This window comes from Pinus tabuliformis, chromosome 1_1, assembly GCF_031772625.1.
Source record: "Pinus tabuliformis cultivar Carrire ecotype Pingquan chromosome 1_1, CPIR1, whole genome shotgun sequence".
Lineage (NCBI taxonomy): Eukaryota > Viridiplantae > Streptophyta > Pinopsida > Pinales > Pinaceae > Pinus > Pinus tabuliformis.
The window spans coordinates 11,492,122-11,513,174 of NC_142297.1; the positions used below are offsets into that span (position 1 = coordinate 11,492,122).

General features: G+C 38.0%; 1 protein-coding gene across 1 annotated transcript; it reads right to left on the reverse strand.

Annotated features, from left to right (window-relative positions):
* Positions 1 to 7,501: 7,501 nt before the first annotated feature.
* On the reverse strand, positions 7,502 to 10,971 carry LOC149211362 (TMV resistance protein N-like). Its single transcript, XM_089390419.1, has 5 exons — positions 10,407 to 10,971; positions 9,178 to 10,291; positions 8,780 to 9,091; positions 7,978 to 8,625; positions 7,502 to 7,822 (listed from the first exon to the last, which is right to left on the reverse strand). Exons 1-5 carry the CDS (start codon positions 10,892 to 10,894, stop codon positions 7,601 to 7,603), a joined length of 2,784 nt encoding a protein of 927 aa, XP_089246545.1. The 5' UTR covers positions 10,895 to 10,971; the 3' UTR covers positions 7,502 to 7,600.
* Between the last annotated feature and the right edge of the window lie 10,082 nt (positions 10,972 to 21,053).

Genomic DNA, 21,053 nt, shown 5'->3' on the forward strand with positions numbered 1-21,053 from the left:
ACAATCACTGAGGAAAATCCCCGTAGAACTACAAAGTAACAAGAAAATGGATCCGTAGAAACAAACAATGGAGCCCCAAGATATGGATGAAGAATAATTAGTCAGTGGATTTGTGGATATAAGCGCATATGAGGTGGAACCGATCTCTAGGTTGCCACTCTATATGCCACTGAGGAAACCAACTGCGAAGGTGACAAAGGACCCAGATTCCATCAAATGCAAGGTCTTTACACCCTTGTTACCTGAGGAAGTGCCAATTGAGGGGGATTTGTTGGCCAAGGTGCCACACCTGCGCATGGAGGATTTGGATTTGAATGATCGCAAAAAGTATCCCCAGTTTGAGCCCAACAAGTACCTCTAATTCATTTATTAAGAAGAAGTTGGAGTGACAAGGGTTGAACCAATGAAGTGGGTTGCCGCGATTCAACACACTGGGTTATTGAACATGCTTTTTGTTCCACATTTTGGGCGCAACAACATAAACACAATCTGTGTGCACGAGCTACTGACCTTAGTACATGATGGGCATATTTGGCTTGGAGAGCCAATTCCAATTGACAATATGTTAATCCAAAGGATTACCACGTTGCATCATCAAGGAGCGAACCCCAATGATACATTTTTTGAGAAATCTCAAGAGAAGAAGTTGGTTGATCAAATGAAGAATGACTATTGCATCATCAAGAAGTCTTGGGGCTATACTATTAGTTCTATTAACGATGAAGTGATGCGCTTTTCCACATCCATTTTTGCTGGTAAAATCATGAGGAAATTTCAAGTAGACGAAGTGTCGGCCCCAATCATATCCTTGACTGTGCAATGTAGAAAGGGGGTTCAGTTTAATTAGGTCGGGTACCTTTGTCGAGAGTTTTTGGATGAATTCCGTGAAGGACAGGAAGAAGGGAAGCCATTCCATTATGCATGGTTGTTACTATTAATCGCATTGGTAGCATGGTGAACACCAAAAGATTTGCAGTTCTCTAGAGTAGAACCTGATGTGCATGAGGCTATGGAGTTTGTCTCGCTATTGGCCTCTAAGGAACTAACCTGGGTTATGGAGATCAAAATATTTTGGGTTCTCTTTGAGATGGATCTGCACACAGTCATCAACCAAAGGCCGCGGTTGTCACCTTCAGTATTTCAAGAGTTTGGCGAAATTGTTGATTTTAAAGCAAACTTTCACAGTGTCTCTATTTGTGCCAAGAAAGGTTTGGAGAATGTCTGGCATTATCTACCATACTTAGTGTATGAAGATGACATCTTGATGGTCATCAATAAGTGGTAGAGTAATTTTCTTACCCCAAAAACTATAAAGGTGATTGAGAAAGCAGTAACGAATGCACAGGGTGAAAAATCAGCAGCCAAGAAGGGTACTGTGAAAGTGCCTCTGATGGTCACCATTGACATTGAGGGAAAGACTAGCAAGTCTGTATTCGAGTAGGAGACTGGCGAAGGGGAATAGGGTGGCGGAGAACCTAGTGTAGACATGGAGGACATTGATTCCCCATTTATAATAAAGAAGCAGAAGAAGCAGAGTGTTGGTAGTGCACGGAAGAAGCAGAAGTCAAATAAATCTACCAGCGTCGAAGCTTTGGTCCTCACTAAGGGGGACCTTAATGAAATTGGTGACACTTTCTGCATTGTGACGGAAGAGATGTGGGGGAACATCGAGGATCAATATAGGGAAGTTTTGACAAAGGTCTAGCATGGCCTTAAATAATTGCAGGTGCAGATGAGCGTGCTTCAAGCGAGGGTGGTTCAGGTGAGCACGAAGCAAGTGAGTGTGGTACCTTCGAAAGCCGAGCTTACTGCAGACCTACGAGCAGTCTAATTTCTAGAAGGATCAATACACATCAAGGCTGCAATGGAAAGGGAGGTGTACAAAACTTGATGAATCTGAGTCTAAATCTTGTCGCACTCCCCCTTTATACATTGAACGAGCTTCGTTAGGGCATCATAGATGAGCTAAAAACACGAGAGCAATGAGCTCTATTGGTCATCAACGAAGTTAAAATAAAAAACCAACAGATATTTGAGGAGAAGAATAAAGCAATTCAAGATCATGAGGAGGTAGTTGTGCGAAGCCGACAGTTGGAAGAGGCCACAACCAAAGCATGCAGTGAGCTTCCTGAGGTCCAGATCTGGGCCTCAACAACCTAAGCAGAAAAGATTCAGAAACTCGCGACATCAGTTAGAGAATCAAAGGAAGAGGTGGGTAAGGTTCGCTTTGAACTAAAGATGCAGATCACAGAGCTTCAGATGAAGATGCATCCTAAAACACCACCAAAAGTTGGTGAGCAACGTGAAGACGCCATCAAAACTACTAAGGTTCATATACAAATTGTAGTTAAGGACTGTAGTCAATGTTTTGAATATATAATGGAAGTGTGGGCCTCGCTGTAGGAGGACCCACATGTGCATAAGATCGAAGCAGAGATCAGAGACAAGAAACTACAGTTTGATGAGCTTAAAGCCATGGTGCGGACCTTAGCACCTGTGCAACGATTTTCCCGTCTCTAGGAAGGAACACTTTTGTATGGACAGATCGATGAGCTATGAAGAAAGGCACAAATAATCTCTGCGCGGATGCAACCTTGGACATATGAGGCCCGCCAACTCTCACAGGACATTGAGGGAAAATTGAAGAACATGCAGCAAACCCAGAGAACAATTGACTTCATATTGGAGGGGTCAACCACATAAAAGCTCGTGGATGAAGTTAGACAGGTCGTAGAGAAATGCACAACAATGCTCCATCCATTACAGAATGCATACATAGGCCTGAAAGACAAGATCAAGGACGTACCGGCTAAGTGACTCGAGGACGAGTCACATCTTTGTGTTGGGGGTCTGTTGGGTAGGGGTCCCCTAGGTCTAAGTTTTGTTCGAGTCATGTAAAGACCTTGCATTTTGAGGAGTGGAGCACCATTAGCGCAGTGTTCTAAGAGTCAAAGGGGCTTTAGGGTGGGTCGAATCCCCTTCTTTCTAAAGGGATGGGATTACTTAGAGGATTTTGAGCTCTGCCCATGGTTTGCAAACCATTGTATTGTGAGGGTAGAAGCATATATAAAGGGGTCTTTTTGCAAGTCTAAGACACATAATAGAATGAATTAACGTGATGAAATACTCTTAAATCTATTTTTTTTATATTTTTGTAGTCAGGTAAAGGGGAAGGTTGTTGCATCTGTATGCGCGGAGACCTTGGTAAGTCTACAGTTGTGTGCGCAGGGTCAGTAGGACTGTATTTGAGAAAACTTGACTAATAAAGAAGACTTTTAAGCACAAACCTGTGTATTTCTATATGATCGTATAGTTTCTGTGTTTTAGCATGTTTATGGTTTGTTTATATATTTCTTCTACAAATTGCATCGGGAAGGTCTAGATATTGTTTTATATGGTGAATCATGCATGTTATTTTAGTTTCACGTTATTCACTAATTTGTTAAAGTAGAAAATGCTTTACGACTATAAGAATAAGGTTAATGGTTTGCGAAGGTCATATTAAGCCCTAAGATGTTAAAAACCTCGCATCCACATAGAATAGTCCCCGTGGATGTAGAAACCTAGTTTTATCATCCCTAATATCGCCATGGGTGAGACTACGGTCTGCGCAAGCAAGTCATTGGCGAAAGGGTCAGTGGTATAAGGTTTTGTTGGTTAGAGAAACTAACTTTGAACCTGGGTCTAAGCCCCTGAAGCCAACATCTAGCCACTCCCAACTCCTCTAAAGATAGGTGTGGTCCCTTTAAGAGACTAGAAAAGGAGGATGATATTTCCTATCGACTCCAACTATACATGTGCATTTACTTTGTTGTGAATGTATAGAATCTGAAACTATTTGAGCTTTCCATGCTAGGTAAGGAAGAGGAATAGGTCCTACCTTTTGTGGATGATTATACAGCAAATGCCAAGGAAAAGTTTACAGAAGACATCATTTTGCAGAAGAGGTCCAAAACTACAAGATAGGGATAGCATGACCTTTGGTAAATTGGGTTGAAAGGAAAAATTCTAGACAATGCTAAATGGTACACCCAAGATAAGGTGGAGGACCAGTTTTCTCACTTCAGTCAATAGAGGCTTTTGGGGACCAAAATCCTCCCAAAATGGGGAGGTGTGATCTGAATTGGATCATTATATTGTTTTTCATCCATCTCAATGCTTTTAGAGTGCAAAACGTGGAGCAATAATCTCACGAGACCATTTTTATTGATGGGACCCAATTTAGAAAATAGGGGTCTAAAACCTTCCAAGAGCATTTTGAGGCATAAGACAACATTTTTTAGGGGTAAAATTTTCCAATTTAGCACTACACTTTTATTTTTCATATTCTACACATAGAGACATTTCCAACAACGTAAAAATCACCTCAATAGGAGTCCATATACAAAATCTATTCTACTCAGTAGTTGACCTTCATGTTTTCACCAACACAATTCAAGAGGATGCCACGCCAGCCTCCATTATTCATGGAAAATGGTCTAGCCACATGATTATGTTGAAGAAGACTCTAGAAGAGTCAATATTGTGACTTCAGTTAAGAGTTAATCTATTCAAACCTAACTACTAGTAGGATTTCAGGTTGTGTTATAACTGGACCACTAGAAGGAAAAGAGGGCCCATTATTTCAAGTGAATTTGTTCCATACATGAGAAAAACTAGTTGAGAGGTATAGCAGATAAATCACACAGAGAGAATTTGTGCACTATAGTATCCCATGGGACATGGGCCACAGACCATACTTCTTTGTACTAACAATGATTTGCTATCCAGATAAAGAGAGTAGAGTGACCTCACCTTCTAGCTGGGTTTTCTCTCGAAAGGGTTTCCTAAGTCTTTTCTTATGTCAAATCGTAGTTTGTGAATTTTATTTCATTGTTCCCTATTTTCTGCATAATTTTAATTTGCATGCATACAAAGTTAACAATAATATACATATCCATAAATCTAAAGAGAAATAAAACCCTAATAGTGTTGATTTCACATTTTTAAATATAATTTTATTATATTTATTATGGTGAATTGTCCAGTGGAATATCCACAACAGTTTACAGATCATCTCCCTATCTTCAATCTCTAATTTGTCTTATGCCCTATTTATCCTTTCTTTAATGCATGTATGCTCCTTTATATGGCTTAGATCTCTGCTTTTCCTTTTTTATCTTTCTTCACATTGTTTTATTAGTCTCATAATCACTTGTGTCTCTTCCTTGATTGACTATTTCTCTTATTGGCTCATTCATTTTATCATTTCCATTTTCAACCTCCACTTGCAAACAAATCATAATGCATCTCTATGCAATCTAGTACTCTCCCAAACATGTTTAGTTATCTTGAACTAACAACCAAAGAAGTTTCAAACCATAAAAAAAAAAAATTAATGCAGGCACTTTATCCTATGATAGACACAAATCCATACTATCTTCAAGGAATTTTGAGTGCCTTTTGATATATGTATACACCCACACATATCTATGCTCCAAGTCATTCCCAAAACTACTATAAACCAAGCCTAAAGTAGACCAATGGCACAAAAAACATGCACAAAGAGTTTAGAACAACAAGAAAAAATTTACTTTGATACCAAATTGACGCAACAACTCAAATATTTTAAAGTGAAAACTCACACTTTATGTCTAACTTAATGAATCAAAAAACAATAATTAAGACAATTTTACACCAAAAATGCAACCCAATAAAAATGTCGCTCCCTAGTCTCAAATCCCAACACAAACATCAATCGATAACAAATAACCTACAACCATGTATAAAATATTATGATCTCTCTATTGGAATCAAACAACTACAACATTACATGGTGTGGGCAACTCAAGTCCAGTTACACTAAAATAATTATTGACATGTAAATCACATGATTGGTGTTCAACCAATTTACAGTACCCTTGGATATGCCCTACTCCTCTAAGTGTACGTGCAAATCTCACCAGTTTGCAATGCCCTCGAGCCTACCCAAATCCTTTCAGCATATCTACAAAACTTCCTTTGACGTATGTGTGTAACATTCCTCCTTTGAGCTACCATGGCATAGGAAGCTACTATAAGCTTAAACTTGTCCAATGCCCCTTCAAGCATACCTCCCTCTGAAGAAATTATTTTCCTCCTCATTTAACTACTCAATGCATTATTCAATCCCCATCTAACAACCGTTGGAGGGAAGATTAGTTCCTGTCACTTAATTTATAAACTATGCTACAGAAAAATTGCATACAAAATTATAATCTAAATTGGTCAATGATAAATTAATAATGGTCAATACGAAAATCTAATCATATAGTCTTGTTTTGGAAGGAAGTAATAAATTGAGATGTGAAGTGGATAAATTAATTCCTTGCTGAGGCACAAGGACATGCATACATAATGGTGTGTAATAACCACTAATAAATCTACACATTTACATTTTTGTTCCTACATAAGTGGTGATGAAAAAATAAAGGCCTAGTTTAATTTATAGACAAAATAGTCTTTTTCATCTTTTTCACCCGAATTCACCAAAATCCGCCAATACAATTTCAAGGTTTTTTTTGTTTAAAATACATTTTTGAATTCATAAATGGATTTAGCACACTCTAAAACCCTTGGAGCACTTGAATTATGCATATTAAACAATTCAAACTCAAGTTTTTAAAAATCTTTCTCGGATTTTGATTAAAACTCAGTAGAAAGAAAAATGGTGGTGAAAAATGCCATTTAGTCTATAAATTAGACTACCCCAAACATAAATAATGGTGAGAAGTAATCCTAGGTAAGTATATATGTTTACATCTTATTTTTGTCTATTTTTTATGTAAATACTTGCTTAGATTAGGTTAGGGAAGTAACTAATAGTAAATATATTATTTATCTTAGCATGAGCTATTTTCAATCATTTTATATTGGGTTATTGTCCAGTTAAGTTTAAGAATAAAAAATCTGCTCAAATATCTAAAAATCATGTTTGAATATTGCAAGAACATCCACAAATTATGGCATAAAATTTGTCAAACAACTATCAACATCACATTATAATGCCCAAAAACTACAATAACATCACCAAATTATGATCCAATCAAATATTTAAAAATATTTTTAAAATAATATTAAAAAATAAATATTCATTTTTTAAAATTAAACATTATAAATTAAATTAATTAATACTAAATTAATAATGTACAACAAATAAATTAAACCACGGATTTATAATATAATCAAATATTTGAAAATAACTTTTAAATAATATTGAAAAACAACTATTTATTTCTTAAAATTAAAGATTATAAATTACATTAATTAATAATTAATTAAAAAATTATCTTTAATGTAACCTTTTGGAAATATTTTTTAGTGGAATTTTCCAATCTAAGTTCTAAAAATTCATTGAAAAATCTACTTTAATAACCATTAATAAAAAAAGCATAACCCTTTGTTAATAATACAAAATCCTGCGACATTTACACTTTGCCCGACACTTTTACAAGCATGCACATATCACATACATAACTACTTACCAAATATATGGACGAAGACCAACTCTTACCATCAACATGTAGCTGAATACAGGAAATCCCAAAACACATGGCAGGTTAAGGATATTCCGCATCAGATTCTAAGCTTTCTCGCTTGGGGCAAGCCCCGCGTGTTCTTCAGCTTCATACGTCACCGCCAAAGATACAAACGTTTCCATACTCAACACTTCTTCAAACAAGTTGGAGCACCCATTAGCTAGCTCTAGAAGCTTTGTCGACTGCTCCAAACCCCTGATGCTTTTCAACGGCGCACATCCCTCTACCCACAACTGATCCCAACACACTGGCAACTGCAGATGTACCTACAAAAGCAAAATGTTCACATGTTTCCACCATAAGAAGAATATTCATATGTGATCAAGATTCTCATCTGTATAAACCTACAGGAATATTTATATGTGATCATGATCCTTATCTGCATAACCAAACATGCAAGACCTAGCAAATTTCTATTTACCTGTGATTCGCTTTCCCTGTGCCACAATGTGTTTAATACGCTCTCAGACAGTCGTAGGTGTTTGACCTCCAAAGATACTAATGCCTCTATACTTGGCAATTCTTCTAACCCAAAGCACCCTATAATATTTACCAATCTGAGCTTTCTCGCATGCGCCAATCCCCGTATGCCCTTCAGCTTCACACATCCTTCTGCGCACAACTCCTCCAAAGATACCAATGTTTTCATATTTGGCAGTTCTTCTAACTCAAAGCAACCAGAAATACGTAAAATTCTGAGCCTTGTAGCGTTCACCAATCCCTCGATGCTTTTCAACTTAATACATCCATCCACCCACAACTCCTCCAAAGATGTCAATGTTTCCATATTTTCCAGCTCTTCTAACTCAAAGCAGTAAGAAATACTTAGGATTCTCAGTTTTGTGGCCTGGGCTAGCCCCCTTATGTTCTTCAGTTTGATACATCTGTCTGCCACCAACACCTCCAAAGATAGGAACGTTGCCATACTTGGCAGCTCTTCTAAATTGGAGCAACCACTAACAACTAGTTGTCGAAGTTTTGTCGACTGCTCCAACCCCTTGATGCTCTTCAGCCGCACACATCCATCTGCGTACAACTCCTCCAAACATAGTGGCAACTGTAGAGGTACCTGCAAGAGCAGAATGTTCACACTTTTCCACCGTAAGAAAGATACTTATATGTGGATCATGATTCTCATCTGCATAACCAAACATAAGAGACTATTGCACAATATTCACAGCAACCAAAAATACGAAGTTTAAACACAACAAATTCATATTTACCTGTGGTTCGCCTTCCGTGTGCCACAATGTGTTCAATAAGCTCTCGGACACTCGTAGAACCCTTAAATTTTTCAAAGGAATCCATAAAGGCAGGGAAGAGTGGGGACACTTCTTCCAGCGGAGCCACATGAGATTCGGTAACTCCACCCTCCTCACAATGCTTTCCAAGAGCTCATTTTCCATATCAAGAATTCTTAACCTCTTCAAAATGCATTCCAAAATAGTTTTTTCAGTATCAATAAGGCCAAATACATCTTCATCATGACGATTACAGTCACCATGAACCATCCGAATTCCCCGCACGGTTATTTCCTGTCCATTGTTGCAAAGCGATTGTTAACACCAGTTTATCAAGAATTGATAAGAAATTTTTATTAATAAATTGGCTGAACACTTACAGATGATGGTTGCAGCAAATTATCAATGACATGATTTGTCCAACGCCAAAGACGACGCGGCGAGGAAACCTCAGCGACTTCTCTTCCCAGGTCTCGGATGTGGTCATGCATATGTATATCATTCCAACTGCCCACTTCCACTAGACATTTGTTTATTATATTTTGAAAGCCCCTCTTTCCCTTCCAACCTGATCTGTTCCATATTCCTATGGCTGTGTCCACGTTTTCTCCTACGAAAAAACATGCAATGTCCAAGAAAATCTGTTGTTCCTCTTTATTGAGGGCGTAATAACTGATTTTAAGGCTTTCCGTTATCTTATTAGGAAGTACTTGTTGAAGACTGGCTAGTTCGTTTTCCCACTCTAATATATCTCTTCCATAAAGAAGTGCCCCAAATACTTTCAAAGACAAGGGCAATCCATTACATGATTTTAAGAACTTATCCACCAAATATTCAAACCTTTGCGGCGGATAAGATTGGCCGAAGGCATGGGAGCAAAAAAGCTCCCGGGAATGTTGTGTGTTAAGTGGAATTAGCTTATAAATAGATGAATTTTCAACTCTTGAGCTTCTGAGAACATTCTTATCTCTAGATGTAATCAATACTAAGCTCCCCGAACAGAGATCATGGGTTTGAACAGGCAAAAGTGCATTCACCTGATCCTCATCGTCCACATCATCTAGGACTACTAAGGCGTTGGAAAATTTGAGAGGCTCTATAAGCCTCCCTTTACCTTCATCAACACTGTCTACATGCTTATCGCATCCAATCAAGGTCCTCAGAAGTTGTCTTTGCAGCGAAATTAAGGAGCCTTTTGCTGCATTTTCTCTGATGTTGAATAAAAAACAGGATCTATGATGATTTGATTTCTTCCTATTGAAGAATTCTTTTGCCAGTGTTGTTTTTCCTACGCCACCTAACCCCACGATCCCAATGATATGAGGTGTCCGCCTTTGCTGTTGCTGCAAAAGCACTGCATCTTCAAAAAGTTTGAGGTTGTAATCCAAACCTGTTGGATATTGGGCCACGTGCAAGGCTGGCCTTCTGAGCATTTCGGACAAACGTTTAACCACCTTATCTAGCAGCTTCAGCTCCAATTTATCCTCGCCCTCGCTAGATATTCATAAGAAAAAAAATACTTGTATTAAACAAACGTCTATGTCTATTAATAAAACATAAATCACTACCATGTTGAGAGGAAAAGTTGAGCTCTCACCCAATACTGGACATCTCCAGCTCGAAACCGCTGATATCTGCAACAACGGAAAGTGCATATCTCCAATTTTCAATAGTGCTGGAGTCATATCGTTGCTTATCTTCATGGTTTTGTAGTGCTTGAGCATAATTTCCTTTTTGGCCCCGCCGTGCCCACCGAACCTCAGCGGGCGTAACACCGTAAAACACTGGAATGATGGGAGTTTTTGATTCCAACATCATTCCTAGCTCATCTAGACACCATCTTGATTCGGCATACCGTGGAGAGAAGATTGCCACATGGACTGAGGCTGTACTAATAGCATGTTTTATTTGAGAAGGGAAACTGAATCCCTGTTGCAACTCGTGCTCATCCAGAAAGGCCCTCAATCCAATTGAGCAAAGGCGATCGTAGAGAGACTTAGCGAAGGTTTTCTTCACATCAATCCCGCGATGGTTTATGAATATGTCATACCACTTGTTATCGTTGGAATGAGGAGCGGTGGAGGAGGATGCAGCCATTGCTAAATTGAAAATAAAAATAAAATAGAATGGTAGTGATGGCCGATGTTTTTGATGCAATTTGCAGAGGAGACAAGTTAGGGGTTCAGAAGCGCAGAGAGATCGTGGGAAATAATTTAGGGTTTTCAGAAATACAGAATAATTGTGGGGAAGATTGCTGTGCAGCTGGATGCACATTAAACCCTTAACCAGTAGTATTAGGCCATTTTATTTTATTAATCCTATTTAGAGTCTTAAAGAGTCCACATCGAGCAGTGGATTTTTAATGCATTATTCAAGAGATGGTCACCATTATCCACCCTGACCAGTGAATTTTTAATGCATTATTCAAGAGATGACCACCATTATCCACTCTGATGTGATTACTTTTTTTGTTTATTCATTCTATATAGAAGCCAAAGTCAGAGTCGACATGGAGCATTGAATTTTCAATATGCTATTCAATAGATGGCACCATCTGTTGAATAGACGCAGCGGCGTCGATGGATAATGATGACCATCTCTTGAATAGACGCAGTAGGGTGGATAATGGTTGCCATCTCTTGAATAGACGCAGTAGGGTGGATAATGGTTGCCATCTCTCTTGATTAGTGGATTGAAAATTCAATGCTTGATCAAGACTTCATGGGTTCTAATTATAATGAAAAAAGAGAGTAAGCAGGGTGCATAATGGTTGTCATCTCTTCATTAGTGTAATGAAAGTGGGAAATTAGCAGACCAGTTTGGCGTTCAGAAGCGTATTATTTAGGGTTGCAAAAACAGAGTTGTGGGGAATATTGGTAGCGCAGCTGGATGCACATTAAACCCTAAGCCAGTGGTATGGGATCACCATTTTATTTTGTGTTAACGAGTCCACATCTAGAAATGAATTTTCAATGTACTATTCAAGAGGTGGCCACCATTATCATTCTATTTGGAATCCTGGGAATCCACATCGAGCACTAAGTTTTCAATATGCTATTTAATAGATGAAATTACCTATTGAATTGTTGCAGCAGTATGGTGGTCATCTCTTGAATAGACGCAGCAGGGTAGATAATATTTGCCATCTCTGGAAGAGAGCATCGAAAATTTAATGGTCCACTGCTTGACTTTAAACTAGAAAGAATAAAAAAGTAAGCAGGGTGCATAATGGTTGTCAAATCTTCAATAATGTATTGAAAGTAGGAAATTCAAGGTTAGATGTGGACTTATAGGGGTCTAAATAGATTAATGAAATAAAATGGGTTCAACATTATGGTGAAGTTCGTTTTTTTTTGCTTTTTTCTTTTGTTGTTCTATTATTTTTTACGGAAGGGGTTGTCACTGAAGTGCACTGAGGTATCATCAAATGAACATTAAACTCCACATTTATCCACAGTACACGAACCTATATTTATGAACTATGGTGAAGGGTTTAATGTGCATCCCACTACACACTAATCTTTCTCACAAATTTTATGCTTTTTTGGAATCCAACTTATTTTCACATTTCTTTATTATTCTAAAACTCTAACTTATCTTCTCCTCTACAAATTACATTCATAACATTCCCAGGGTGGTGATGTACGGTTCAACAAATCTCATTTTAATATACTGTAAATTTCTTAGGAAATTTATTATATTAAAATATGGACTTTTTAGTTTTAAAAAAATATGATTTTATTTCCTAAAAAAGAAATTAACATAAAAATTGTTAATAAAATCCTATAACCAAAATTTAATATTTAGGTTTTTTAACCAAAACCCAAATATTAAACTTTGAATATCCAAAAACCAAATTTCAAATAGCCCTCAAAACTATACTTAGGTTTTAAAAACCTTAAATATTAAAAAAATATGGGTTATTTAATTTGAATCAGAGATTTTAATTCTCGAAGGTCAAAATCTTTATAGATTCCGACTCTCCTCCATACCCCGCATGATTACTCGACATAATAAAAAAATTCTAAAGGCAAAGACTTCCTCATGCCTTAACTTATTGTGATATGTGATAAAGCCCAGACTCGATGGGATTATACAATCCAATCCATAAAATCTCGTGTCCGCGGGCTGTTGCAAAAATCCAAAGGCCAAGCATTCTTCCCCTTCCCGATTGTGATATGCGATATAACTAGACCCGACGTGATTATAAAACACATTTAAATTAATATCACGTCTGCACAATCGCAAAGTTCCAAGAGTCATGCCTCATTTAAATTGCGATTGCGATATCCTTGCTCCTACCGCTTGCGATGTGATGTCATCCTCCACATCATCCTCCACGTCATATCCAATCGGAGCCACTACATAAATGGAAAAGGAGTTGTCTTAAGGTCTGGACTGGGTGGTTTTGCCCCCTTTTGATGAGGTGATTTTTGAGACCTCAACACTTTTGGCGCTATAAGGAGGGCCTACAGACTATGAATGGCAGTTAAGTCCAATCCAAAAACAAAGGTCATTCCAAGAGTCATTTCCCCTCCAAATCTCCTACAACTTCCAGATCCCCTCCAGAATCTCCTACTTCTAGATCAGAAGTTGTACAATCACCCCCCAAGTCTCCTAGAATACTTCCTGAGGTAATCCTTATGAATTATACTCCAAAATCACCAGAAATTACAACTTTGATAAAGAAATAGAAAAATGTCTCCATTTCAAGAGAAAAGACTGAATCATCTGAAGTTTCTAAAGGAAGTATTACTTCCATTTTTCACGGAACTGGTGTTTTGACTCAATCCCGAAGTGAAAAACTTGGCATCCTTCCATTTGAATTTCCACTTCAATCCTATCGAACGAAACTGCTACAAAAGATTCCCAAACATCTACTAGTGAGATTACCTCATTCTCTCATTCACAAACATCTCCATTTATTCCTTTTTCATTTCCTTTTTCTCTACTGATCACTTCATCTATTTCCATTTCCTCTACACAAACGACTAGTGTTGCCTCAAGCAGTACTATCACAGCTACCAGTTCTTCTTTCATCACATCCACCTCCCCAACTGTTACAATGGCAGCTAGACCATGGTCCAATCCAGGAGCTGTTCAAATGCCAGCACCACTTCATCCTCTACCAAAACATCCTGAAAGATGGCTTCCCAAATTCAATCCTGATGATGGGTTACTTGTTGAAGAGCACCTTCATAATTATATGTTAGCCATCAATCTTAATGAGGTAGATGAATAAGACATGGTTGTTAAATTATTCTCGTACACTCTTACAGGATCAGTAGGGTCTTGGTACTTTTCATTACCAGCGAATTCTATTACTAGTTAAGATATTTTTGAAGAACATTTTTTGACTAAATTTGGTGATGATTTCTCAACCACATCTCTTATCAATGATCTTTCCAATTTAAAAATGAATTTAGGGGAAAAGATAAAAGATTTCAATTCCAGATTTAACAAATTGTTAAATAAAATCCTAGCTACTTGTAGACCTGCTGTCAATATACAAATTGAATGGTATATTTCATCTCTTCCTTCTGACATAGCAATTTTTGTATATAGAGCTAACAAAAATACCTTGGTAGAAAACATGAAAGAAGTTGTGTATGTAGAGAAGGGGATAAATGCACTAGAAAAGAAAAAGGATCACGGTGACAAAAAATTAAAAAGGGTTACATTTAAGGATGAATGTAAAAAGAAAGCACTTAAAGATCCCTTTGATCTTGAAGGCTTGCAACAAGTCCTTAAAAATTTGTTGAACGAGATGGTAGAGATAAAAAGACAAGTAGGTGAATCTTCTTCCAAAAAGCCTTTTAGAACATTCAAAAGAAATCAGCCACCTAATCCACAACCTCCAAACATGATCTCTAATGCAGAAACTGATGATGAAAACGAGGAGGAAGCAACATTTTCTGTTGATGAATCCCAAGATGAACAAATAGCTGAGTTAAATGGAATGTGGGATAATATTCTTCTTCTTTCTGATAGTGAAAAGGAATATGAAGTATTATGTGTTAGCACAAGAAGTAAAGGTCCAGTTGATAGTATACAACCAATTCAAAAACATAAACCTTCAACTTCCACTGCTAACGATAAAACTGTTGTTAAAAAATCCGCTTCCACTTTCCCCCCAAGTAATTCCGTCTTCATCCAATTCTCCATCTTCATCCAAAACCTTAGTAGTTTCAGATACTATTGAGTACAATATAGTTGAGGATATGAAGAAAATAGAATCAAACATTTCCCTTCATGAACTCACTAAACTCAAACAACAGAAGAAATGTTTACTAAAAGAATTGAACAGAGTACCTGCTTCTCCTCTTCCTATTGTTGTGGTATCCAAAGCTTCTAACAAAATGGGTAAACCTCTTGGTCATTCATTATTCAACTCCTCTAATGTTATTCTGATAGGTGAAAAGTATAATTCACATACCCCTCCTTTTCTTTTGACTTTTGAAATATTTAATAAAAATGTACATGACTACTTGGTAGATTCAAGGGCTTCTAGAATATCATAACGTAATGAGTTTGTTTGAAATTAAACATGTCACCCCAGATTAGTCCAGTTCACATTGTGGAAATCAATAGGACAAAAGTCAAATCCATAGGAGAAATGAATTCAGGTCTTATTAGATTATCTTTGAATCTTGAAATTTGTCAAATAATTGATATACTAGTTGTTGATATCCCATATTTCTACTCTTTAATTCTTATTAGAGATTGGTCGGAAAAACTACATGGTTATTTTTCCGTTGATTGGTCTCACTTATGGCTCTCATTTAATGGAAAGCTGAATCAAATTAGAATTAACCGAAAAAAACACATGAAACATTCGGTAACAGATTTCGAAGGTGAAAATGAGGTAGTAGCATTTAATAACAACATTCTTGGAAACTACTCTACTGAATCATTTTTTGAGAATTTTAAAGCACAAACGTCACCATTTCTGAGTAATTCTGTAACTTCTCAAATTGAAAATTTTTCACAAAAAGAATTTTCCAGATGTGTAAATATGCTAGCAAAACCATTAGTTAATTCTTTATTTTGGACATTGTATTTTGATGGGTTGAAATCAAGTGATGGTGCAGGATTAGGTTGTGTTAACACTCAGAATCAACCTCAAGGCTAAGAAGAGGCAATCCCGAGGTAACCACAGACCAAGCTTTCGATCTGGCATCTAGCCCTGCCAGACCAGAGAGGGCTCTCTCTTTGCCAACAAAATGTGGCTGCAATAAGTGAATCTTAGGCTAGCTATGAAGTACGGGGATTTGATTGAAAGTTGAGGGTCGAAAACAGCAAGAGAAGGGACCATTGGGCTATGGAATCGAGGCTAGTTTCTGTTGGCAAACTTGGGGCAAAGTAAGTGCAATGTTCAACCAGATAAAAGATGTAAATGAGAGAAGGAAAGAGGAGAAAGCCCGCTGCACTACAGGCATCAATCAAGGGATGGATCTACAGTGGCAGTGTTAGAAGAAAAAGAAACACCGGGTTACTCAACAGAGCATCTAACAGAGGATGGATTCTGCAAAGATAACCACTACATTTAACAACAAAATCATTGCAGAAGGAGCACCGTGTGTCGATAGATTCCTAACACTTCCATTTAGATAATGTTGTAACAAGAATTAGTAGAAAAAACAAAGTATGTAAGTGAATTTACGAGAAAAACAAACACATGCTGAACATTAAACACCGTGATGGATCCCAAATATGAAAGACAAAAACTGCTCCATTAAAAATAATATTTAGAAGAAACTTTGCACAGTCCAAGGCAGCCTCACTTTGCTGCAAAAATTGAACCTTTTTCACTATAAAATTCATAAAACATATAGAATTAGGTCATCCCTATACTAAGGGAGTTGAGCTCAATCATCTCCTTAGAGATAGAAACAGTTACATTAAATTTGGACCGAATTTATGAAAATAGGGGTCAAAGATGAACTCGTATCTCTTGAACCATAACACCTGTTACAAAACTGAAAGAGGTTTTTGTAGATAAGGTCATTTTTGAGAAAAACGTCTCTCAAATTTTGGTAATTCTTTTCTATTTTCATGGAATCTGTGCCACAAAATAATCTCTAAAACAGGAAATCATTAAATATTTAAATCTGTAAAAATAGGCTATAAAGATCTAGTCAAATATTCCAATTCACGATACTTGTGAATAAAGTGAAAGAGGTTGTTTTTACATGGATCGTGGTTGACAAAAACCTCCTTGGGTTTCTCAAAATTACTTTCCATCTATTGTAAAATGGCACCGCACTACAATGACTAAAACAGTAAAACAAATGCAAAATTTGTTTTGTTTTAATGTAGGCTTCAAATATCACTACATATCTCCCACATAGTAACACCTGTGCATAAAATGGAGGAAGTTTTTGTTATTTGGTATATGATTGACAAAAACATCTTTCACTTTTGTAAACTTCATGTCCATTACATCAGAAACGGATTTTGTAGTAAACTTGTCCCTGTGCACAGCAAATGACCTCAAAACATGCATAACCAAGAATCAATCATTCATTTCGATCATATCTTCTGATCCAGGAACCGGTTTTGGGAGTGTGATATACCGTTGGAAATATTTTTCTGAGCTGCTTCTAATGAACATACTTAGGATATGATTTTCACTAAAACTCATGTTCAAAACATCTCTGAAACCCAGACATAATAAGAGCCCATTTTTATCCCTGGTGAGAGGTTGCAAAGGCTGGAACTAACATTGGCCTTATTGGGGATGGCATCTCCTTGGAGGTGTCAAGAACACCATAGACCAAGTGCCTCATCCATTGGGAAATACAGTCACAAGCATCTATAAACCCAAAAAACTCATACCAATCGAAAAACATACACATACTATAATATGTACATAAACAAATACCAAAAACTAAAATGCTGCCTTGGGAAACTTATTTATTTACAAATCTACCAAACTATGATGCAAATCACTAGATCAAGTGATGTTGTAATGGAAAATTAACCAATTAAGCAACTGTGGCAATGATGATGCTAGGGAGTGCTTGAACCACATAATTGGAAATGTTGACAGCCATACATGCACAAAATGAGTCTGGTTGTGTAAAAGACAATCTGGTTTGTCATTCATACTGAAAAGATACTCCATATATGCAACAATAGGATCATAGAAACCAGACCATGTCCACTGCCCTAACTCCTCAGCATATGCTTCCAGCTGCAAACTATCAATGCAAACATCCATGAGCAGCCCTATTGTTTCTTATTTTGAAGGAGGGAGAGTTTCCAAGAACTTTTTAGGATCTCGGAATTCATATGACTTAATTTGAACATCTATATACTCAATCTCCTTCTCAAAATTTTCAATCACTAAATCAAAGAAACCAATTTTACCATTAAGAGGAAACTTTGGAGATCTCAAACATTGAAGCACGGTAATGAAAAATACCTCATCTATTTCAATATCCACTAAATGATCTCTAAATTCTTTGAAAACTTCACAAAACACAGGGTTTGCCACATACCTTACCATCATCTTATTTTAGTACATGAACGGATCAGTGAGCGCTAAAATCTTTGGATTGAGTTGGAGTCGCCAGGTGAATGTTTCAGCCTTCATATGTGTCTGATCGCTGTCCACCATCAGTAACAAGATCTGCAACTTGAACGATCTTTCCTGGAGAAGATCTATCACCTCATCCCTGGCAACGACGCCAATATGTTAACACTCAAAATGAACCTCAAGGCTGAGAAGAGGCAATCCCGAGGTAACCACAAACCAAGCTTTCGATTTGGCATCTAGCCCTGCCAGACCAGAGAGGTATCTCTCTTTGCCAACAAAATGTGGCTGCAATAAGTGAATCTTAGGCTAGCTATGATGTATAGGGATTTGATTGAAAGTTGAGGGTCGAAAACAGCAAGAGAAGGGACCATTGGGCTATGGAATCGAGGCTAGTTTCTGCCAACAAACTTGGGGAAAAGTAAGTAAAATGTGTTGGAAATAATACTGAGAGGGGGGGTGAATCAGTATTATCTAGCAATTTACCAAATCTTCCTTATTTGATCTTTTGAATTATTCTTGCATATCAGTACCATAAAACAATGAGCATGAATAAAGAAAATAGACAGTCACACCAAAGAACACAAGATGTAAGGTGGAAACCCAATGCGGGAGAAAACCACCTGCTGCAATATGTCTCTATCTTCTTTCAAGAAATTCTTTTTACAATGATTTTGTGCTGGTGCAGTCCTTTACCAGCACGCAGGCTGCAACCTGCAGAGAGCTACAACTCTCTCTCGTTTTCCAGTCTCTCCTGGAAGGGAGCTACAACCCCCTACTTCTTTTCATGAAGAATCAAATGATCAACAAGTATACAACAGATACAGTCCACTACAGATATCAGATCAGTAATTACAGAAATAACCCAGAACACCTTACGAATAGAAATATACAGTCAACAGATCATCTCAAGATAGGGACGCATATTTTATTTCTGTGGCCTGTGACTGGACGCAGTCTACCTTCCGCTGCTCTGCGTGCAGACGCACTGTTCCTCTATGCTTAGCTGCGACCGGCGCACCCAAAGACACTGTCGCGCCGCGTCTTTTGCTTCAGAGACGCACCCAATAACACAGTCGCGCCGCGTCCTTTGCCTCAGAGACGCACCTGAGCCTTTACTGTACTGCGTCCCGGCGCACTTTCCCTTCACTGAATCTGCGTCCCTTCAGATATAGAAGATAAGAGGACTTCAGAACCAACCCAAACACTCAGATCCACAGATCTGATCATGCGCCATAGAGATCACAGTCCATTAGAAGATTCGCCTTCATAGATCTGGACTAGATCTCACCAAAAGATATTCAACCAAGATGATGCTTAATCCAAATGAACTCCTTTGCTTTATATAGGCAAGCTTCTCCCCAAAACATGGAACAATACCACGAGCCGACACCATAGAAACACAAAACCGTCGGCTAGATACCACACAAGAAACCCCCACGTGCTTTTCTCTGCCTTGAAATGTGTGCACTGGGCGGACGCACCTCCTGAACGGCTGGCCTGCGTCCTTGGACGCGGGTTCTGTATGGTATACATGCGGGGACGCACTGGCTGAACATATTTCCAGCGTCCTTCTTGATTTATCACCTGAATGGGTTTGCCATCAAGGACAACACCTGAATCATAATGCTAACAATCTCCCCCTTTGGACTTGATGGCAACCTCATAATCTTCAGCTTCATTCTCCCCCTTTGACATCAAGGGCAAAGGGTATGCTCCCCCTATGCTCATGCATCTCCAGATCTGTAACCAGAAATCCATCATGAAGGAGATAGAGACATATTGCAGCTATTTCCAAGATCTCCTTCTCCATAATGCCAACAATGCATTATGTGCTCCCCCTGAGCCTATACCACCAATAAGAAGATGATCAACAGTAAGATGATGCATCAACAACCCCCAGCTTTTGCCTGAGGTATTCAAAAGTGTCCCTGGGCAACGGTTTGGTGAAAATATCAGCAACTTGTTCCTTAGAAGGAACATACTCCAACTTGACCTTTTGTTCAAGTACTTGTTCCCGGAGAAAATGGTACTTGATTGGTATGTGCTTGGTTTTTGAATGCATAACCAGATTCTTTGAGATGCTGATTGCACTTGTGTTGTCACATAAGATAGGGATTGGAGGAGTACAAGTGATTTGATAATCCTGCAAATTCTGCATCATCCAAAGGAGTTGGGTGCAACAAGATGCAGCAGCAACATATTCTGCTTCAGCTGTAGACAAGGCAATTGAACACTGTTTCTTGCTGAACCAAGAGACCAGTCTGGGACCCATAAAGAACGCACCACCACTTGTGCTTTTCCTGTCATCCACGCTTCCGGCCCAATCTGCATCTGTATAGGCATGAAGAGTAAGATCTGTATCTCTAGGATACCATAAGCCATAATTTTGAGTCCCTTGAAGATATTTGAAAATTCTCTTCACTGCTTGAAGATGAGTCTCCTTCGGATTTGCCTGAAATCTTCCAACTATTCCAACTGCATGCATGATGTCTGGTCGGGTACCTGTCAAATATAGTAAACTTCCAATCATAGATCTGTAGGTTGGTTGATGTACTGCTGCAGAATCATCATTTGCACTGAGACTACATCCTGTGACCATGGGTGTACATACTGGTTTTGCATCTTCCATGCCATATTTCTTCAAAATCTGCTTGAGATACTTGGTTTGAGATAAAAGGATTCCTCCTTTCTTTTGTTGGATTTGCAAACCAAGGA